The following is a 23,916-nucleotide window of genomic DNA, read 5'->3' as shown; positions in this document are numbered from 1 at the left end:
ATGATTAAATCACACACACTAAGAACCATCATAAGGGCTCTCATGGAAATGTGTTGAGCCTATTTGTGAAGGCTAAGTGTCTGGTGCTCAGGGGAGCAGAGCCAGGCTTGGCAGCCTTGATTGATCCCTGTGACACAGTTGTATAAGGCAGGAGATTTAAAGCTCTCACAGCATGGATTATAACAGCTTGGAGCTCCTTCACCTGCTCAGTGTATCATCGAAAGGTGTACATTAGCACCAGACATTCTGTACACTGGCAGGATAAAGCTGAAAAGGTCCCATTTTATTTCAGTGACCACAATTTGTGTAATTGACAGTATGTCCGAACATTAAAGTGAGCGTCGTGTGTATTTACCAGACGTTTTTCTTTTCACAGGTACTCGGTGGTGGGCTTTATTGATAAGAACAAAGACACCCTGTTTCAAGACTTCAAGAGGCTTTTGTACAACAGGTGAAGCACACCTTTAAACACGTCCTCACATTCTATTTATATCTCTCGTTGCACTTTCAATTCAAAGACTTTCCTTGGGTTTATCTACCACTACACTCTTTCAGCTTGAGTTTGTTCTTGTAAATGTGACATAATAAATCCTTAAAAGTCACGTGTGCTCTGTGGAGATTTCAGTTGTTCATATCTTTTAAAGCAAAGATTTGGGAAATTAAAAGTGAAAGTTTTGTAGCTGAATAGAGTTTCCTAATCTAAAATATCCATCTTTGATTTTTCAGTGTAGGCATGGAATATTACAATCTACTTACATTATGACAACCTTGAGTAAAGATGCCACTATATCACCATTATAATACATACTGTAAACCAAAATGAACATCTTTATCTAACTAGAAAAGCAGCTGACAAAAGGCCTACAAATCTACATTATTTCATAGGTTACAGTAGTACAAAAAATATTTCCAAATCACTGAAGTAAACATCACTGGTTATGGAAAAGTAACCTAGCAGACTACATTCAGGGCTATTTCAATCCTGTTTCTACTTGAACACTAATGAAGAAGTAAAACACTGATGGGAATCAGTTCATCAGCTTTGAGCTCTGAAGCTGATTAAGTATTTTCAGTCTTTTTTATTTCCAAATAATCGAACAACAAAAAAGAAGACAAGTTTCTTTAAATTAAACTTCGAAAAGCCTACAAAGTTGTTCTCTTTCCTACCAAATGTAGGTATTTTAGTACTTTGAAAATTGACTTTCCAATATGTGAATCTATTAAAAGGCTCAAACGTTTTTTTGAGAAGAATGTATGAGTAGCTAGTGTATTTTATTTTTTTTTTTACCAATGTCCAAATTAATCAGATGTTGACTTATCTTGTAGGCCCATTAAAAACTATTTTAAATCAGAAATAATATCATGTATAGCAGACAAACAAAGGTTTGACTCTAATTTATGCACAATCACAATGAAAATGGAAAACAAAGGTGTAAAAGGTTTAAGGGATTTGAGTGGTTTTACAAAGGATGCTTACCATAAGTCTGTTCATTTAGCTAAAATGCCTTTAGGCGTGAACAGAAATTTCAGGGTTGGTTTAGACGGGTTGTGTCGGTGTCTGAATACATAAAAGCTGGAAGCGGCTGCTTTTATTTTTAATGGACTGAATAAATCAAGAACTGGATGTAAACTGTTGCCTTAAAAGAAAGAAACTGTGTTGGACTATATGGTGCATCATTTTCACTAGAGAACAAAGAGTAATTTTATTACTTAAGATTGCTTTTTATTTTATAATATTTTTCCCTCTTTATGCATCAGTCCCTTCAATTTTCTTATGTATTTTTCTTTTTTTCCCCCCCATAGTTCCAATCCAGTACTGAAGGGGATGTGGCCTGAGGGCAAACTGAGAATTACGGAGGTCACCAAACGGCCGCTGACGGCAGCAACAATCTTCAAAAACTCCATGATCTCTTTGGTGGAGAACCTTGCCAGCAAGGTGAGGAGTCAAAATCAGTTGAACCAGTTTCATGAACAACATGTGAACTCTATGAAAGACGGTGGGACAAATCCTAAACAATTCCACAGCTATTATCACAGACCTTCATCCTTGCAAACAAAAATAACAAATTATTGGATAGCATAAAATTTAGGACATAAAAATAATCATATTGTGTTGTGCGGTCAGACCGTTAGTTCCCGAAACTACACCAAAAAACAAAAACCCTTGTAAAAGCACATGCGGGGTCAGTATGACTACGCTGAACCACATACAGGATAAAAAAGTTACAGGGTCCAATGGATCAGCCATTATGATGTGCAAAAGAAAGGGACAACAACCTTTCTGTTAATCTTCTGTCTTCTACAATCCACAGGAACCCTACTACGTCCGCTGCATCAAGCCCAATGATGTCAAATCTCCTCTTCTGTTTGAGCCCGAACGCTGCCGCCACCAGGTGGAGTATCTCGGCCTGCTGGAGAACGTCAGAGTGCGTCGGGCCGGCTTCGCCTACAGACAGACATATCCGCGATTTCTACAGAGGTATAACAGCCATAAAATAATGATAGAGGCCGTCTTTCAATAAACTACACAATAGCGTCTTAATCTTTGGTTCATTGTCCGTTTATTGTCATCAAGGTGAACTCCTTAATAAAAATTCATCTTGACTGCCCTTGAAAGTTATTTATTCGCCTTGAACTACAAATTTTCTCATTTTTCAGCTGTAAACTTCCATCTTTGTTGCCGGGATAGACCAAAACAGTGTTTTTCTACTTATGAAAATCAGAAAATTGTGATCTGCATTTATGTTCCGACCTCTTTACTCCAATACCGCTACGGCGTAAACTTAAAATAGTTTAAAATAGTAGATTTAAAAATAGTTATAAATGTAGCTTTGGAGCATCAACACTGCCGTTTCTCATGTCTTCACTGTGGTTTCTTTAGATACAAGATGATCTCAGAGTTTACATGGCCCAACCACGACCTGCCGTCAGACAAAGACGCCGTTAAGAAGCTTCTGCAGGGCTGCAAGTTTGACCACGACGTGGCTTACGGCAAAACAAAGGTCTTCATCCGCACTCCGCGGACTCTCTTCAGCCTGGAGGAGCAGCGAGCTGAAATGGTCAAAAGAATCGTCGTCTTCCTCCAGAAGGTAATCATGTGACCACATGTGCGTATTTTATTTACTTTATTGCGATATGTCATGTAATTAAATCTTTAATCTGTACAGTTCCACTGCTACTTTTTACAATTTGTCCCTCATTTTCTTTCTTGTATTTTAACCCATCAAACAAACTGATTACTATTTCATGGTATTTGGTAATAATAAAAGAGCTCCTAACTCTAAACATCAATCATTATTAAATCTGCCGGTTGCCACCCATAAACATAAATCATTTGATTACAACCTTGAAATGAGATTATGAGCTGCCTGTGTTTCCGAGGCCAAAGATCTTGTTTCTTCTGGATTGCATCGGATGCTGTTCTGCATATGAATAACCTCTGAGAGGAATAAGTCTGTGACTCTGCAGTTAATTGGAAAAGCTCAGAGGTATTTCAGAAGCTGAAATCATCTTGTATTATTGGTGTTGCTTTTAATTTTCTAGTTTTGGAGCTCCTTTATCGGAATGTAGTGGTTTTAAAACTGTTGATTTTCCTATTTGTCATAAACTGCAACTTAGTTAAGTATATTTGAACACATTTAAAATGATATGCTGCGATCTCTGGATGCGTCACTGGACTGGGTGGTTGTTGTCTTCCTCATGCGTCAGTGATTTGATGACACTTCCTTCAGGCGAGAATGCCAAGATCTTGGTGAGATTATGCTGCATTCGCTGACGGGCGTCGTTTTAGTATGCATAGGAAGAATGTGATGGTTTGTAAACGTGGACCGACACTCTGTCTCAGGTTTAAATTGAGAATATGCAATGCAAATTCTATGTCGGCTTTAACAAAATGCCACTTCTGACTGACGGTCACACTTGTACAGCATCAGTTTATCAACAGTGTGAGAGAGCTCTCGTACATAAATCAAGTGAGGCACTATTTGTGCTGCGCTTGGGACCCGACTGATTGGCATTCATACATTTTCCCTACTTGATGTCAGCAGATTCCTCCCCACTGTGGTGTTGTATTCCTCCACAGCTTTAATGTGCACCTTTGTCAAGGTAAGCCCTGACATGAAAGGGTTTTCCAAGGCGAATTACCTTCTGTAGTGAAATGATTGGTTGACCTTATTTATTGATCGATGCGACCCATCAGGAGTTTCTTCTCCCCGAGGAAACCCTTATCTTGTATCTGCGTATAATCCAGCTTTGATAACAAAGAGAAAGCTCAGAGGAATTGTAGCTCTTCCGCCAAAGCAAATGGCTCAGCATGGTTGACTGTTTTTTTTCCCAGAAGCTGTATTTAATCTTGTCCTCGGTCAGTGTCGAAGCAAAGCTTTCATTATGTGCATGCTCACACACTCCATATTTTCAGAGCGTCAAATAAAAGCGTGACAGCAGAATAGACTCCTGTATCTTTCCATGCTGTTACTCAGAAAATATCCCAGTCGGAGTCTGATCTGCTGTGCCAAGCGGGCCTCTTATCAGCACCCGGCACACCATCCAACCTTATGCCAGGCGGCACAGTGCCAAAAGTTAGTGCTGTATGACTGAGGCACAGACATTCTCCGTGTCCTTATTTACCTCACAGATTTATATTAATTCCACTTAGTTTGCCCTGTCAAACAAAACAATCTGTGACTCTGCATACAGCTTAAGTGTCAGCTCACACTGCAGCTGCGTGTGTAAACCGGGAGACACCGGGCCCCACTGTTCAGACTCTCTTTTTCTTCTCTTAATGTCCAAAATAGTTTATCAGGGCTCTGTATTGGAGCCCATTTTCTTTCATCCTTCCATCCATTGTCTATTCCTGCTTAATCTGGGATAGACCAGACTAAGCATTCTGTTTAAATTTGATTTGTTTTAAAAAGCCATATTCTATGTATATGCAGATGACACTTATGTGATTATCTTCCTCAAGATCAGCAGTGGAAAATCTTTCCAGTCGGCCTTTGAAATTCAGATCTATGTTGCACAGTTGAAGTTCGAATTGGACAAAAACAAATTAAAGTTTAATTTGGCTAATTAGAGCTGACTATGCATAAAATTATTAGATTAAAGCATGTTTTACTATAAATTTTTTATTCGTATCTAAAAAACAACCACATTGACATATAATGACAGGCGTTCAAACAAACAGTTTGTGATCCAGTCTTAAAAAAATCAATACCTTGAAGATTTCTGGCTACTACCTGCATTGAATACGAGATTGTTTTGACCATATCTGAAGTAATGTCAAAGTCAGATTTATTTAAACCTTGGTAAATATATTGTTAAATGCATGAGAAGATTTAGGAGTTGTTAGCCATAACAATATGCCATGTCTGTTTACTGAAATAAGAGTCAGACTTGATCAATAGAGAAATGTTTGCTGATTTTAATGGAGAGAAGATTTCACGCCGTCAGTGTGAAGTGGATGCTCCTTCTGTTTCGCTGTAATGGTTTTGTTGTGTACTTGTTTATGTTGGAAGTTGGTTATAAACTTGTATTCCATAAGATTACCTATGTATTTTATGGGGTTTATGTTTCGCTGCCTTTATGAGCTGGTCTCTCTTGGCAAACGTTTCTGCTTTTATGCCTTTAAATTACCATAATGCCTCCTACTTTTAGGTGGGGGGTGTAGTCGGAGTACTGGAGGGGCGAGGGCTTCTCCTCATCTCAAATTAATCCTCCATTTATGAGTTCTTTCTTTATATTCTAGGGTTCATCACATCCTTCTACTCTTTTTTTATTGTCTGTTTTTGTGAAATCCTTCACTGACATCAAGCTGGGGGCTGGGGGAAAAGCAGTTTCATTATTCCTACTTTAAAGAACAGGAAGAAAAACGACAAGAATCCCAGAGTCCAACATAAATACAGATAGCCCTTAAATTATGCATAAACTTCCCCCACCTGCTCTGTGTGTTGCAAATGAATATTTCATAAATCCAAGCTCAGCCATCCACATCACAGTACCTGTCGGCGTTTGTCAGAGTAGGCGCCATGATGAGACGACACACCCCCCTCGTGTACTCTGAGCCTCGGTTTTAATTGCTTTCCAAAGCTTTACATGGTTGATGTGTGAAACTGGGTTTATCAGACATGAGGAGTGTTTCGTTATGGGTCATCAGCTTTTATAGAGAAGCCACATGGGGTTTATATGGACAGCGTCTAGAGGAAAAAGTTTATTTGATGATGACATTTGTTTAATCCTTTCCACTGATACTCGGTTGGTAAATCGTGTCAGAAAGCAATGAATAATGTAGTCGTTTGAATCTTTCCTTGGAACAATGTTGTCGGAGTGATAAAGAGGACTGCTAACATTTACCTGTTTGTGTGCTGATTTTCTGAAAAGTCTGCACTACCTTGGATCCCCTCAACAGCCCACAAATATCTTTATTCTGAAAAAATAAAAAATAAAAAAAGCTCAGCAGAAACACAGTCTCTGATCCTTTTATCCCTCCTGCAAAAAGTTTTCGAAATCCTTTCTAAAGAAACTCAACACTGTGACAGAGAAAAATCTGATGGTTTAATGTGGCAAATGATGTTGCTACGGATTTGGTTTTTAATTTTCTTTAGTCGGTATTTTATTTTTTATAAGATAACAAAGTGCACAACTAAGTTACAAACATGTAAGGCTGAAGGTGCCGCACTTTGTTACAACACGGCCAAATACTCACATTTTTATTACATTTCAGAAATGAACAACAGGATGGCTAATTAACTAAAAACAATAGCAATACAGTTGGAGTTGAAGCCAAAATATTATTTTAAAACAAAATCCACATATTCTGTGTGGAATTCATACATCTTGCATGTTGAATTTTGTTTTCTTCACAAATCACACCAATTCGGGACATAGAACAGATATCAGTTACCCCACTGTGCATTAAAGTTGAAGATGCATCAGACTCTAATGTCATAAAACAATATCGACTTATCAGTCTATGTGGACAGTGAATACCAGTGTTGTGGTACTCGAAGTTGGTCTTGGTCTTGTCTCGGTCTCGGGTTAGGTGGTCTTGAACACAACACTGGTGAATACTTTCACACTTTCTTTCCATGGAGCTGTAACATTATACTCAAATCATGAATCAACCATCAGCATTCAAATTTAATTCTGGATTATTTCAACATTTGATGGATTTGTAAAACAACACAAGAGTATTACCGTGAATAAAACTCTTTATTAATCATTCTCATCCAAGAGAAACTTTCACATGCTCTGACTTCAAAATACAAGTGTGCATTAAATCCTTAAAAAGGTTTTATATGCCTCATGTTTTGAGACACCAAGGTGCCAACTGTGTGGATAAGACTTTTCTCGGGCAAAATCTAGAGTTCACCTGCATAAAGACCGTTTTGTACGTTCATAGTTCAAATCACCCGAGGTTTGTGTGCTTCGCTGCACCTGTAATGTAAGAAAATCGCTTCTAATGCTGCGATGAATAACAAAATCTTTCCGATGTTTTCTTAGATGAATCACCCAGTTAATTTTATTGTCCTTCAAATCAGTTTCAATGATGTTTGTTATTTAAGGCTTATTCTGCTGACTATACGCAATACACCTAGAATCTATTTGGTCGAGTCCCATTTCAATGATCGATGGAGCCAATTCATTTGACTCTTCAATAACACCTATTTAATGAGACCTCAGTGTTTCAAATCAGTTTGAACACATTTGCTTCACATCACTGGAGGGCATTACCCCCCCGAGGTAAAAGTTTAAACCCAATGCAGAGAGTAAAGGGGAATGAGGAACTGTGGGTTACTGGTGAGTGTGCCACTCACAGGAGGCCTTCATTGATTTATGATAATGACTGCTGCCCTCAGCTTCTTCCCAGTATTTCCCTTTGACAGCAAGAGGTCAGCAAACCTCGCAGCTTCACCAGATACTGTCACACAATCCTGATATTAGCCCCCCTCACTCCGCCCCCCTCATTGAGTTTGTCATTTAAAAAGCAGTTTGATGTCCCCTAAGGACATCAAATTGGTCCTTCTCAGAATAAAGTGCATTTTTTTTTCTTTTTAACAAATCCCATAAAGGAGTTGTTTTCCATATCTTAGACTGGTCTGTGTACAGCAGTGGCAAGTGTTTACCTTCACAAATGCATCACTTCATTGTATTTACAGCCTGGAGTAATCTGATTCTGATAGGGCTATTTAGATCCCCTGCTGTTTATTCTTCTTAAAAAAGATGATGTCTATTTAGTCATAGTGCTGATATAATACCGGTTTTCAAGAACCAGAACTAATGCCAGCTCTGGTCCTGGTTGTTGAAAATCTCTTGCGTGTAAAGAAGGGTTCTTTGAGCATTTGAATAGACTGTCAGTGGTCACACTAACAATGATTATATTGGATGAGCTCTGTGATGGACTGGCCAACCGTTCAAGATTTACCCTCCCCTTTGCACGCCAGCTCCTCCCGCGTCCCTTCAAGGATAAGAGCGTATAGACAGTAAATGGATGAATTTTGCTTCTGGATAGCAGCTCACAGTGAGACTCCTGCTGTATTTTATGGAGCTCGGTATCTCAACAGAAACCCTCCAGCTCTTCTGAGTTGCCCTAGCCTTTATTTAATATTCATTTCTCAGCCCAAACAGCATCAGTCTGTCCAGCTTTGTTGCAACAGAAAAAGATCCCCAATCTGGGTTTGATGGGCTCGTAAACCCTGAGCCTCTTAGCTTGGTGAGGACCGCCTCCATAATGATCAGATGGCTTTATTGGCCCAAAGATTGAGGCGGCAGACCGTCAGGGGCCTCGTTACAGGCCTGATTTATCCTCAACCCCCCCCTGGGAGTCATCTCCGTCGGTCGGGCTCAATTGTTGGAGCCAGAGTGCTACAGTGTGGCTGAACATTGTTGTGTCTAACTGTGGGGCTCCTATAGATACCCCCACCGTTTCTGCACCATCCCTGTACCTATCACACTCTAATGAAGCTCCAAACACAGTGCAATGGGTTTATGTCTGCTCTCATCAATTATCTGTTTCGTGATGCTCTTTTTATCCCCCTGCATCACCTCTTACCACTGACATCAGTCACATTGTAATTAGTGACTTACAGCTCCGCTAAGCAGAGTTGTTGATCTGGCAAAGACCTGTGCACCATGTGGGCTTTAGGCAGCCAAAATATTTCATGAGCTCTCATTGATTCACCAATTGGGCATTTTTGTTTTGTTCTTTTGCTTCCATTTGTGTATTGGAAAATTTAGACGGGAGAGCATCCTTCAAATTGAGACAAAATACAAGACATTTCACCAAAAATAAAATTCTTGTTTGCATTAAATGTAAGCTATTCTCATTTAACATACTTCATATGGGAGCATCAATTGTAGGTAACTATAATGAATAGGCTTAAAATAGGAATTTTGTTTTCTGAATTGAAGGATAAGAGGGTGTATAGACAGTAAATGGATGAATTTAAAAGCAGAGTCTACTGCAGTGAGGCTAAATATCTTTTCAACTTGCAAAATATCTATATGTAACTGGAAATCTCAATGGAAATATCGCATTCTAAATTGTCCTGTCAGTATTATTAATGTGCACAATGATACTGATATGCAGCCCTTACTTTAAAGTCCATCTATTATTTTAAAGCTCTGCATCTTCTTGGTGTCTCTTTTTAGCATTCACTCACCCAGGAACTGTGCTAATGTAGCTATCCAAAGAAAGAAGCTACTGCAGGAGTTTTTGGCAATACAAGCTGATGTTTTAACATAAATCTTGCCTATTTAGATTTGTGTGCAGAATAAACTTATTTTATGTTTAATTTTAGATTTTCCATTGACTACTACAGGCCAGTCCGGATTATCAATGCAGTTTTGGGATCATAGTTCTTTGAAACGGCTAAAATGGAGAAAATGCCTAATACCACCTTTTTCTCTGCAGACATCAAATACAGGCACACAAACTGTAGCTGAGAGAAAACTCATTGCGACTCTGTTAGTTATTGTTATTCAGTGGGTTAGTTTAGCTTAATATAAAAAAATTGCAGAAATTGTAAACCAGTTTTATAGGTCAAACAAATATGTTAAACATAAGTAACCTCCCATAAAATTCTTACATGTTCATGCATGTAAGGAGTGTATTGCATTCCAGTGGATGTAACAGTATCTGAATATATGACTCCTGCTTATCTGTCCCCATTGTGTGACTGAAAAGCCTTTATCTGCTGCCAAATAAAAAAAAAAAAAAAGCTCCTCATTTTTTTTGTTATTGATTTGGTGTGGATGGCTTTAGTTTTGAGTTAATTTGCTTTTGGTTTAGTCTACTCATGTATTACATTTTTTTGTTGGAATAAGTTAATCAAAATGAAATGTGCATACAGAATTTGATTAATCAATTTGGTGCAAATGTGTTCACCATTATAACTGTTACATAGTCTTTGGTCATGTTTAAGGTAAACACCACCCCATCTACTTTCTACCCTTTGTTTACTCTTGTTTTGGGTCCAGGTGGGGCTGGTGCTTAGACAATAAAAGGGTGTTATTCATAGAAGTACAAAGAATGTAAGACATCTAACAAAGGTGTGTCAAGATTTTAAATAATTATGCTGGCATTCAAGGCTGATGCACAAATGTCTGTCTGAAATTCGAACATAAGTGTCTCTTTTTAGTGTCACCCTGACCATGATGGAAAATTCTTCATGTTTTAAGCATAAACATTTAACATCAGGATGTTAATGCATTGACAACCTTATGTCGTCGCTTTCTATGCCTTTATTTCTCGCAGCAATATGTTGATAGTGAGGCTTGACTTAGCGCCTTCACCTTCACTACAGCCCGATTTACAGCAGCTTAGTGATTGCATGCAAAATTGAAAGAAATAATATGTTAACCTTATTCCCAGAAAAACAATCAAACACGTTCACCTTGTTCCTCCCACTGCCATCACCCTGAGCACATGGGAGAGTCATCCCAGTTATCTCTCTCTTTTATTCATGATGCATTAGAGACATTGCAGCATTGCAGAAATGAAGGACAAGGTCTTCATTATTCAGCCTACACAGCAATGGAGGGACGATTTTATTTTATTTTTTTTGTGAATGTAGAATGATTTGCATGAACAGAAAATAAATTAGAAGCCTTACTAAAAAACATAGAGTAATTTAATTCTGGATGTGACACAAATTTCTGTTCTGATTAGAATCACAAAACATTTGAGGAATCTTGGAAATCATTTTCCTCAATGGTCAGCCTACTTACTATAAACCACATTGGCCTGTTTTGTTTGTTTGTTTGTTTGTTTGTTTGTTTTTTGTGGATTTTATCTGCACAGACCAGGCTGATCACAGCTTAATTCGCATGACATGATTGAACAAACTTAAAGGTCTGAAAAGCCAAAATCTCAGAAAGCAGTTTGGCTTTGTGATTAGAAGTTTTAATATTTTACTCATGTGTCTCAGGTTACTGTGGATCATGAATACTTTTATGGCTGTGCTGTGTGTGCAGCTGCTTTCTACCTTTTTTTTTTTCCCAACATGACATTTTCCACTGATAAACAGAAATGTAACACTTTTATTTGCAGCCTCTCTGATCGATTTGTTTGTGTCTTCAGTGCTCCAGCTTGTTCTCTGCACACTGTTACACTGCTGGTTCTCATCAGGTGAAAACTGCCTCCTCCGCAGTTTCAATATGCAAATAGAAGAAAGCCTTTTCTTTGCCACCCGCCTCCCCCTCAGTGTAAAGGATTAAATATTCATGATCTCCATGATTACAGTGCATTATACTGAAGTGGTATTCAGAAGCGTGCCTTCAATGCACACTACCATAGTGCTTTGAACTGTTGATGTTTAGGGCCCTGTCAGTGGATTAGTGGCTTCCAGGGATTATTTAGGGGACACATTAACACCAGATTTGGTGTTTGTGTCAGAATGAGGGAGTACTGTTAAAGCGGAGCATATGGTGCTAGTTTTAGAGAGGCTGGATTAGGAGTTACAGCTCTCTTGGGTCCCCCCTTGCATCTATTATTGATGTTATAAAGGATCTGATAGCCACTCAGTTTATATTTGTTTATATGCAGTTTTCCTTTTCTCTTTTTTCTTTTAATATTTGTAAGATTATCATTTTCTTCTATATTCGGTGTACTTCTCTCTCTCTCTCTCTCTCTCTCTCTCTCTCTCTCCCTCTCTCTCTCTCTCTTTCTCTCTCTCCTCAATTTCTTGTCTTTGTTTCCTTGCTGTTTTATACTTGTGTTTTCGTCTTTATCATGTTGAGGACAATATTTTTGTTGAAATCTCCTTTGTTGTATTAGTTTTGTTGGTGGGTTATAGCTTTCACTTACACTGATCTTTGTTGATGTTTTTGCTGTTTCAATCTTTATGGCATCAGTTTCAGCAAGATGTCTCTTTGATTATAAGAAAATCTAGAATCACCTTATATTTGCTAATATTTATGCCTGTCCATCTTTACCATTTTTTTTCTTTTATGCATTTATTTATTTATTTATTTGTAGGTATCTCCTAAACCAAAAGAAATGTAATTGACTTCAAAAGATCAATTATATTTTGTGAATGCTTACTTTTTTTTTTTTTTTTTACCTATACCATTCCCACGTGTTCTAGGTTTGGCGGGGCACTCTCGCTAGAATGCGATACCGGCGGATGCGCGCTGCCCTCATAATCCTGCGGGCCTACCGACGCTACAAGGTCAAGTCCTACATCCGCGAGGTCAACCGTCGCTTCAAAAATGTTCGCTCCATGAAAGACCATGGCAGACACGTGAAGTGGCCGACACCTCCTAAAGTCCTGCGCAAGTTTGAAGAGGCAATGAAGAGCATCTATAACAGGTATTCGACCAGGACATCTAGTGATGCGCCAGTCGGAGGTCTGACGCCGATTTACAATCTGTAGTTTTTGTCAAACTTTAATTTGCCGATGCTAGTTTTATTCAATTAAGATTTGTTGCTAAAGACTATCATTTTAAGCGTACAGCACATTTTTCTTGCTAACCTGCTGTGAGGTTAGTACGTTGCATAGCTTTTTGGGTTTTTTTTACCTGTTAAGGTCAGGTCTGGGTCAGTCAGCTTATACATTGGTATTTATTCATCAACTTGACAACACAGTTATGCATTGACGTCATGTGGCAAATGGCTTCAATTCTTACCTAAAAACATTGGATAGCAATAAATAAATATATTTATTCCATTTATTCTAGTTGCACATTTCTACAAAGTTTGGAGTGACACTTGGTTTTTCATAGCTGTTATTAAACGATCCCAGATAAATGCTACATTGATCTGATTTATAGCTCTTACTCGCATCCTGGACTCATTTTGGAACGGCGGGTGTTGATCTGTGTCTCAAGAGTCACTGATGCTGAAAGCAACAGCACTCCTAGGAGTGAGTCGCTGAGCATTAATGGATGTAATTTGGGCTAACATCTTAGTTTTGGATCCCACTTTTGGAATGTTAACAGCTAGGATAAAATAAAAAAATGTTCAAATGGTGCAGTTTATATCTTCCTGAAGCAGCTGTTGTTTTAAAGTGAAACTCAAATCTCCAGTTACTCATAGAAAAAAGAGAGGTCATGAATATTTTGGACAAGATGCTTAATTTGCTTAAAGGAAATCTCACTGTAAACAACACATGGTCCAGAGGGTTACTAAGAACCAGATGTGTCCCTTTTCGAGCTGTTTACACCTGTTTCCCGTGGCTTCAGGCTCACGCTGGGTATTGATTTTATTTCTCCTCCATGAGGGACTCACCTCTGTCTTTCATCTTTGTGTCAGTTTTTTTTTCCACCCTTAAGGCAGCTTTAGATAGCTAGCCTTCTTTCAGAATCATGTTGGCTGTCGGGATTTATGAGTGAAAAGGTATCGAAAAATAGCACAATGCAGCTGGTGTCTGCTAACCCGTCGACAGAATGAAAGCTTTGAGCGGAGGCCTTGATGGAGAAACTTTTCATTTCTGCGATGGGTTTTTGGTCTTTATGAATGACCATGCCCTTGGATGTTTCCGTCAGGTGGTGGGCATGGACGCTGATCAAAGGCCTTTCTCCAGAGGAGACTCTGCAGGTCAGGGCCAAGGTAGCCAGCCTGGAGGCCCTGAAGGGCCACAGGGCCGACTTGGGCTTGCAGAGAGCCTGGGAGGGAAACTATGTGGTGAGTAGGTGAAGGAGAACCAATTGGATTAAATTAGTTATACAGATGAAGAAACAGACTCATAATATTTAAATCAATGTGAAAATGCTCCTAGTTATGCTTGTGTTTGTGTGTTATTATGTTTTTGTCCTTTTTATCTTTTTGCCTTTTTAATGGACTGATTGAAGGACAATTAAATTGTGTTCTACATATTGCAATGGCATTAATGATGATTTTTCACCATACATGGCAGTGGATATGCAGCTAAATATACTATTACATGTAAAATCTAGTTTGTCTTAATCAGCTTTTTATAAACCTAGTTTGCAAGTTTATACTAAGAGTAACGTGTAGGATGGCTTCTTGCTGCAATTTAATAGCAGAGCGCATAATCTTTACCTAATTTTTTCTAATACACATGAATATTTCTTGATGCTGTTAATTGCTTAGCCTCGAATATAAATTAATTGAGAAATCTGGAAATTTGAGATGTCTGAAATAATATTGGAAATGTGTAAGAACGCTTGTAACTTGGTTCTCACTGGGATTTGCTTCAAACCGTTTTCTTTTTTCTTGCTTTGTTTTGGGCAGAAGCGTGACAACCCTGACACCGCTTCGTCATTCACTCTTGTTTCCAGCGAGCTGCAGCGGAAAGACAAGTTCATGAGAGTTTTGTTCTCCTGCAACGTGAGAAAGGTAGCAGGCTATAAAATCGCCGGTCCTCAGCTCGCCACATTTATCCGCATGTGTGCACAGCTATAAAACCTTCTACTGGAGAGCATCATCTCCCTCCAGGGTGTGGAGGTTAGCCTGTTTGCCAGCTCATGATGCATCTCTGGGGGATGACTAACGAGGAGCTTTGTGTTTCCCAGATCAACCGTTTTCACAAGGCGGAGGACCGGGCTCTGCTCATCTCTGACCGACACCTGTATAAGATGGACCCCCTGAAGCAGTACAAACCCATGAAGAGCATTCCCCTCTACAATGTATGACACCCCTCTTTTTACATCCTATTTTTAAGCACACACTAAGGGTAGTAAACAAAGAGCTCATCAGAAGCTCAGTTACAATGAATAAGGAGTGTCTGTGAATGCCTTTTAGAAACTCAATTAGCCATAGATGATTAACTTTAGATCTGAACTCTGACTAGGCCATTGTAACACATAAATATGCTTTGATCTAGCTCTGGCTGTAAGTTCAGAGATGTTGCCCGGAGCAACCAGTGATGAGCAGTTTCCTTTTATTGAATTTGTTTACAATGTACAACAAAAGAAGTGGCTTTTTATGCCTAAATTTATTAGTAACTTCTGTATTTTTTTTTATTTATTTTTGTTGCCATGGGTACTGGTCACAATGGCTCTGAGCCTTTTATACCTTTGCAGTTTTGGTAATTTCACTTACAAATTTCTACTGCAATTTGGCGGCGTTTGCTGTAAGACATTTTGTAGCAGAGGAAAAACCAAAAACCACAGAACAAAAACAGGTTCACCCTTCAGAGGAGGAAGACATTCACATCAGTCAGGTAACAATACTAAATAAGAACATAATCCAAAGCAAAATCTGCAAACACAGTAAATTATTATTTTTTTCCTTATGGTTATTTTGTTTTTCTTTCTCTTTGGGGTGATAACAAGACTTGAGCAATTATTTATGATTAATTGCACAGTTCTGCTATGAATGGCATACTTAATGGTACCTTTTTAAATCTAAAAGAAATTGACAAGTTTTGTGCAAGACATTGATTGAAAAAGAGGCACTTTGAGAAAATACCCACCTATGTGTACTATATGGTGGAAAGGAGAGATTTTCTTTTTTTTTTTATCTACAATGACATACATGTTTCTTGCACTGTTTTTTTTTCCTGTAAAACTGACCTGGAGGTCATTGGTAGAGAGGAAATGTGCAAGACAGTAATCTGTGAGGCAGAAGCAGGAATAAGTGAGATATAAGGCCGGTGGGCACCGACAGCTGTGACGAGACACGGCAGTGTTCAGCCTAACGAAATGACAAGAAGGAATTGCAGAGCTGGAAAAGTGGAAACTCAAATCCTTTATCAGAGCATCTGGAGGAAAGATGTGGGGATCGAGTTGAGACAGATGGTGTCAGAAAAGACGCGTAGCAGGAGTTAACGGGGTTTTTGGTTATTGTTCATTCAGGGACAAACTGTCACAAACACAAACTGTGAACTCAGTCTACATCCAGAAGGCACAGAGGCAGCCATCAACATAACTCTCACTGACAGAAGAGAATGACAATATGCACAAAGCTCAAAACATTTAAATATTGTTTTTCACAATCGTCTGTAGTTTTGTTGGCAAAGTCTGTCCAAAAACACAAACCACTTTGAACCGACAGATCAGATTAACAAACAATTCGACTAAAATATCCTTTTTTGTGTCATGGTGCTTCATCAGTCAAATTCATTAAAAACAAAATGAGTCACTTTGAGCAGATTAAGTTGCATCACTGAAAATCTGCAAATAAACCAAAAATACTCCAAGTTATGAGACAGAGGAATATAAAACTCAGCTTTTTAAATACTTTTTGAAAAGTCTTTCTCTCAGCAGTCTTAGAAATTGATAACGTATAGATAACTTTTGGCCACCTGACATGATAGACCTATTGCTTATTACAACAGTAAGTGAATTAGAAAAATGTTTTATTGCATTGAATTTGATTTATTATTTATTTCTTTGTTCCTGATTATGAACCAGTTCGTCTAAATTGCCTTGGGATGCCATTTGTTGTAAAGTGACGATACAAAAAGCCTTTTGAATTTAACTGAATTGCATTGTGACATCACTGCCTTTGTGTAAACAAACCTTTCCACACAATAAAAGTCGAGCTGCGAGGGGAAGGGAATTGGTCAAGGTGAAAAAGTGCTGATGTAGGAGTGAGTGGAAAGGTGCGTATGTGTGCAAGTCAGAATATATAGAGACATAGGCCGGGAGCCAGCGCAGCGTGACATGGAGCTATTGATCAGAAAAGGTCAAATAAAGGGGAAAGCAGTTAGCTGGTTGTTGATTAGCACTGATAGGCCAACAGCACAGCATCCCCTTGGCTGCCCTACAGCGACTATTTACCGCTGCTCCTGAGGGGCAAAGTAAAGACACCGGCTGGCCTAATAGCTGGTTAATAAGTTTGTGAGTAACCGACAACTGTCCAGCTAATGATTTATGCAGCAGTAAATACTTGTGGGCTGAGATTAAACTATTAGTTTAGAGAAATATCCCCTTTTAATCAGCAGATTTTGTTGATGCTTTTTGACATCTTATTGGTTTCCTTTTTTGTTTTTTTCTGGGGGTTTTTCTGTTTCTCATCTACCCCCTCCCCATCTAATCCCAGCTACCCTCCTCCCCCCCATCTCCCTGCTGTCCTCCCGTTGTTGTCATGCCAACATCCCGGGAGACAGTGTTGTCATGGTTACTGAGCACAGAAAGGATCAGCTGATGTTGCTCATGTATGTGTACTAATCGGACTCCCGTATGCAAATGTTTGCCCTTGTTTTCATTTGCTGTTTTTTTTATTATTTTTTTTTATTTAGCCCCAAAAAGGACAAATATGCAACATAATCATGTTGAAATCTATTTTTATACACTTAAGAAAATCTGGTGTTGAAATGTTGCTGGATGCAGCAGGGCTTACATTATAATCCATCCACTGCAGAGATCATTTGCAGAACTTTATGTTCTCCACAACCATGCTGGTCTCTCTAGTGGCTGTCAGTTCTGCAGCAAGAATGGCTGCTAAGCCTCCCTCATTATATTAAAATAATGGAATCACTGATCTTTCTGTTTTGGGCTGCTGGCTTCTGTTTTGGTTGCATAACCAAAAAGGTTAATCTGGGAGAACCTGCTATTCAAATTATGTACTTGTGACATCCATGAAGCAGAGCCCTTCAGACCAGAGAGCACTTTTTAAATGAAGCAGAGGTTCTACCCGGTGGTGGTTTTTTTCTCGAAAATAAGTGGGTGTTCTTAAATAGAGTTACATTAAATAGCTTTTTTTTTTTTTGCCAGATTCATACAGGCATCTATTGTAAAAATCTGTAAAAACAGTTAAATAAATTCATACATTATTGCCATAATGCATATCAAGCTGAGAAAGAAAATCCAACCTATAATTTTGATTTATTTTGTGGGGAGGTAGAAATAAAAGAAGTCACTTTCATGTTCAGACTCAGAGATCAAATCAAATTATTAAAGCTCACTTTTGGAGAACAGCAGTAGTTTCTGATTAGGGCCCCTAAGTCTCCATGAACATTGGGCATCACCTACACACCAACTGGTTGTTTGGTAGTTTTTCTGTCCCACCATCACAAACGAAAACATGGTGTTTGCAAGAAACCCTTCTGTGTCTTTAACTCAGTTTTAATCAGATGAAACTAAGACTGAGCTTTCCTCGAACACTCTGGATGGGTTTCTTTCGAAACAAAGGATAAAGCACCTCATCCGGACTGAGTAGTTTGGAATATCTGTAATGCTGTGGGCTCTTTTCTCTCCTAGTTTCCCTGTAAGCCTCTTCGAAAGCACCAATAGTAATAGATGTAGGAGAAATATCAAGAATCAAACAAAATCTGTTTAAACGGATAACGGCTTTTGACAGATCAAGTGTAATCTCTTGATCAGCTGGATGCATTCTTGTTTCTATTTTGTAAAAAAAGAGCAGAAAAATCCCTTCAGCTCTTTGAGAGAATAAAAAAAAACATTTTTTATTGGTGTTGTGTGACGGAAGCAGCAGAATAAAGCATATTTGTTGCAGTCATATTGATCAGTCTGATTTGCAAGACTTTTATCAGTGTGTCAAGGGTTTACAGTCATCAGGGAAAAACGAAGCAGAACAAATCTCCAGCGCAGAGAAGATTCTTCATTCTCTTGATTGAGTCTGACAGCAGTTTGAAACATTGCTAGGTAAGATTTATGACCGACAGCTGCGCAGAGGAAAACCTCCTACAGATTAAATAATTGGGCTTCTGTGAATTTATATAAAATATGAGAAGGAAACGAATACTGAAAGTTCATCATTCAACTCCTTGGAGCATAAATTGTTGTTCCTTGCAATTGGACTTTTACTATAAATGTAGATGTGGCGACCTTTTTGTACCTACCTGATTGTTGGCTGTTAGAGAGCCCTGGTTCTTGAAGCCACATGCATCATTTTGATTCTTGCGATGCTGGTGGGATGAACCTGCCTCTGCCCGTCTTCCTTCCTCTGATGGAGAACGATTCCTGCGGGACCGAACTCTGTTGATGGGTGGTAATGTACCTTACTTGATGCCCCCGTGGCTATTTCCTCAACACTCATCAGCTGTAAATCATCTTACAAAGACAGATGAAGTGAGGAAAAAAGAGAGCAGGTAGAGAAGAGATGGGCTGAACAAAACAAAAAGAGAGATAAAAGCACCCAGAGCAGAGGAAAGGAAGTTAATGAGACATAAAGCCGAGCTCCTTTTTCCTCTGAGAAGTGTTTTCCTGTGAAGATATTGGCTTCTTCCTGTAGTTTGTACAACAAAGCAGGGATTCCTCCTTTAACTTGGCTTCTCTCCGCTGGCATGTGGTTTGAGGTTTCTAATTAGTGAAATAAGATGGGTCCCCTGGGATTCTGATCAATAATTCTATAACTCCTCATGCTGACTCTGTTTTTGAGGGAAATCTTTCCCGTTCATTATCAGGCACCACAGAGTGCCTCTTTTTTTTTTAAGTGATAATAATTCAATAATGCATTCCTGGCAGTATTTCAGACTCATGGTGGTGCAGAAGTAGGATATAATGTAAATTGTTTTCGGTTCAGTACGAGTAATTTGTTAGTAAGGCTGTCTGGTAGTACCAATAGAAGAACAATACATGGTATTTAGCTGCACTGTCTGAGAGAGAGATGATTTCTAACAAACCCTTATTTGTTTTAATTCACTCATTAAATGTAAAAACAGTGACAGTGAAAGAAAATGTGATGGGAGTTTTTCTTTTAAATATCTGTATTATGCTTGCTTATGTCATAGGCCAAGAAAAGTGAGACATTTCAATTTTTTTGTTCCCCCCCACTATTTGATGTATAGATCATCAGTCGGGACTGATCAAGGGCAGGGCAGATTGATTAGTGTATCACAACTTACTGTTTGTGTTCTATGCATATTTGTTTCATGCTAGTATGTTTTTATAAATTATATTTGTCACCCTCTTGGTCGGGTTTCTCTTGCGCAATTTAAATATGATGAATAAAACATGCAGTGTGTAGCTTCTCAAACGGACAAGATGTTTTATTATATTTGTCAATGTATAATTCATAAAATGGTTTCTTGTTTGGAAAAAACAAAGCAGAACAAAGAAGAAAAAGTATGTTCGACCTGCTAAGTGTGCTCATGTTTCAGTGGCTTTAGTTACTGAAAATCCTGTAAATATATTTTAATTTTGGCGCAATATAGTTTAGATCCTCTTCCTGAGCTTTAGATCTCCACAACTCCTCCAAACTTCTCCAACTAATCAAGTTGGAGAAGTAATCAAACTTCTCCAACTCCTCCAAACCTGACCTGTCTGCTGTGTTTGATCTGATTTTGTCTGAGCTCGGTTGGTTGCACTGGATTGTATTTAGAAGTGCTGGAGTGAAGGAGGTCAATGAAAATATACAGCTCACGTTGATATAAAATGAAAACAAATGATGACTTTCATTCCACTTTACAATTATTTGGTATTTTATGTCAATAACCGGGTTATATGGAGACAAACAGGAAAGACAACCAATAATGCAAATACTAACACCCAAGAGCATTTTAGGACAACCAGTTAAGCTAAGATGGATGATCTTTTTTTGCTGATTGAAGGAAGCTGAAGTTCACAGGGACTTACTCCGCACAGACAAAATCCAGCCAGGATTTTTACTTCCCACCAAATGCCTGCAAGACGACAGATTCAACACCTGCTCAGTGGTGCGATCCTTTAGTTTGTTCCAACCTCACTGACTCAATAGTTGTTTGATTTTACGTGGGGAAAAGCAGTTTTTCACTTCAGCAGTTTTTTTTTTTTTACTGAATCTAGTCATGTGCGCACAGATGTGGCGTCTGTTGTGCAACCCTTTTAACCTGTTTGTATCAAATCATTTATTTCCTGTTGCTTGTGTGCCTCTCGTCGATACGACTGTGGTCTAGATTTTTGTGTTTTATGACGGTCTATATGATTTTCCCTCTGTTCACTCTGGTTTATCCTCTGTGTTTACATTTTGCAGGTGACAGGACTGAGCGTGTCCCCTGGGAAGGATCAGCTGGTTGTGTTTCACACCAAGGACAGCCGGGATCTCGTGGTGTGCCTGCAGCGCATGGTGCCTGCCAACGAGAGCCGCATCGGGGAGCTGGTCGGCACCCTGCTCAGTCATTTCAAGAGGTTAGCGATCAGGGGTGGGGGCCGTGATGACAAGTAATGGACAACACATACCGTCAAGAAGCAGGATTTATATTGTATTTGCCATCTAAAAATATAAAACTTAAAAAAGAAAAAAAAAAAAAACACTCCACAACATTTAGCTCATTGTCCCCACTTAAACGTTTGGCATTTAGCTTTATTTGCAGCATCACTGTAGCAGAAGTCTTGGCACACACAAGCTGAAAACATTGTCTGTTTGTTCCTTAAATGAAAGCGAGGAGCTCGTGTGTGATGTTGACTGAGGTGACCTCAGGCGGCAGGATTACGGGGCAGGAAGAGGACACAGTCACGGCTGTCCTCAGTTAGACTGTAGTGTTCGCTTAATGTGGGCTCTGTGTTATTCAGGACACCAACAGCACAATATGGATTTTGTCTGTTGCTGAAGGGGGGGGAAAATGTCTGTCCAGCTTGCTAAACAGTCATACTTTGTCAGTAAACGAGAGAGTTTTAATTGACATGTCGTAGTAATGGCTCCGTCAGTGAGAGAGGGGCCAGATACAGTAAACGGGCTTTGATTTAAACCATCCCCGTGACAGGATGTTGCCACTACCATTGTGGAGGTGATGCGGTCGGCATGATTTGCGGCGTGGCAAAATGCAAACAAAACTTCTTAAAGTTTCCTTTCAGTAATTTAACAATCGTGCCCCTTTTGTGAAGGCATGATTCTCAGTTTTTAAGTTTTGTCTCGTGTCGCAGCCAGTGGCCAATTTGATCCTCACTTGGTGCTACAGTTTAACCGTACCCCCATGTGTTTTTGCTTAAGGCCATGTCTGTCTAGTTTACGACAAGAAAAGCTTTTTTGAAGTCAGAAAGTATTAGGCAATCAGTCGTTTATTTACCGAACAGAGGCTCTGTGGTGCGTTTGGACCTTTATCCCTACTTAAACTCAGAGCTTTATTTGATTCATCAGATTTAAAGTAATTTGAAGTACCCACAGCTGGCATTCCTCGTCTGCTTCGTTTTGTGTAGTGTCCTGTTGTCCTAGCATGATTTTATTTCGACATTAGCACTAATAGAAAGGAAGCTTAATTGGATTAGGGGGAAGTTACCTGCAATCCCCAAATTCTCAAACGTGTGTGTAAGTGTTTCATTGTGAAATCTCTTTGATCGTTCCTGGATGCTCCAGTTGACTGAATCGGGATACGTGTAACTGACAAGTGCCCACTTTCATTTACATGCCTTATTGTGATCTGTTTTCACAGCAGTCTGTCTGAAACGTGATCGTTTTTTGCAGGATGTTGCCACATCCATTTGTTCCCTGTAGCTGTGTGTGAGGAAGGCGTTAGCATGCTCCTTCACTGCCGTTCTGTGATAGTATCTCATGCTATTATGGAGCTCATTTCTCTGTCGGCGCCAGGAATGAGGGAGGCCTCCAACGAGCCTCGTGTAATGACCCGCCATGTGTTTCACATGCAGACTCATCCATCACTGTGAAGCCCTGGCAGAACAAAGGCAACACCAGCATGTGGAAAGTGGTGTGGATATATATGTGTCTTGTTTATCTGTGTTTTTCTGCCTGTGGAGGGATTCCTTTAGGTCAGTCTGCATATCATTACTTGTATATCTGATGCCGTAGGTTGTTTTTTTTTTTTTTTTTGTGCTGTTCTGCCTCTGCAGCTCCTCATATATGTAGCGTTAACCTTTGTCTCTCTTGCAACACGCTTCACAGAAAGCAAGATGCACAACAGCAAGCAGGCAGATTGAAGGGCAGCTTACCGCAGCAACAAAGCAGCGCTTTATTCAACTGATAGTGACAGCAAGGCCAACACTGCCACTGGATGTAGACTGTCCTCTAGATACTTGATTTCCACTGTAGTTCCAGGTTTTTTTCCGGTAGTTTCCAAATGAATTTCATATGTATTTTGCGTTTCGTCATAAATTTGATCTTTACGTGTGGTTTTGATTTAGCAATGGCATCAAATATGAAGTTATCTCCACATCCAGCTGGTTGCCTCTAACTGAAGTGACTCAGAGATTTCTGCAGCATTTTGTAAGAGGATAACCCTCTTATCAGTCTCGACTCGACGCTGTCTGCAGAAATTCAGAAATAGTTCATTCTTATTTCGCATTAAAAAGGATTGGATTAAGATTCCCATTCCTTCAGCTTCCCTCCTCCTCCTTTCTTCATCCCCATTTCATGCTTTTATTCCGCATGCCTATTTTTAACTACATCCCCCCATTGTTATCACTCGGGCTTCTAACGGAGCCCCTTCAGCCCCATCATTCTCCGCCTCTTGTTCACGCTGTCTCGTTTCCTCCCGACTCCCACTTTCTTCATTTCTGGCAAGGAAGCAATGAAATATTTAAAGCTGCTGCTGCTGCTGAGCTCTATATTTATACAAGACAGATGCACATCTTTTCCTCGGTTCATTTTCTAAAATGTTTTCATTTATCTCAGTCAGTTTC

General features: G+C 39.3%; 1 protein-coding gene across 1 annotated transcript in view; it reads left to right on the top strand.

Moving 5' to 3' along the window:
- Window positions 1–23,916, top strand: part of myo1d (myosin 1D) — a 109,057-nt gene that overhangs the window by 65,144 nt on the left and 19,997 nt on the right. The window contains exons 20-22 of the mRNA XM_007572314.2: window positions 14,690–14,794; window positions 14,971–15,084; window positions 21,317–21,471. Of these exons, the coding sequence (XP_007572376.1) occupies window positions 14,690–14,794; window positions 14,971–15,084; window positions 21,317–21,471 (374 nt within the window). The remainder of the gene's footprint in view (window positions 1–14,689; window positions 14,795–14,970; window positions 15,085–21,316; window positions 21,472–23,916) is intronic.

The sequence above is a fragment of the Poecilia formosa genome, unplaced genomic scaffold (genome assembly GCF_000485575.1).
Source record: "Poecilia formosa unplaced genomic scaffold, Poecilia_formosa-5.1.2 Scaffold7, whole genome shotgun sequence".
NCBI lineage: Eukaryota > Metazoa > Chordata > Actinopteri > Cyprinodontiformes > Poeciliidae > Poecilia > Poecilia formosa.
The sequence above is the reverse complement of the archived record's forward strand: the minus strand, read 5'-3'. Positions and strand labels throughout refer to the sequence as shown.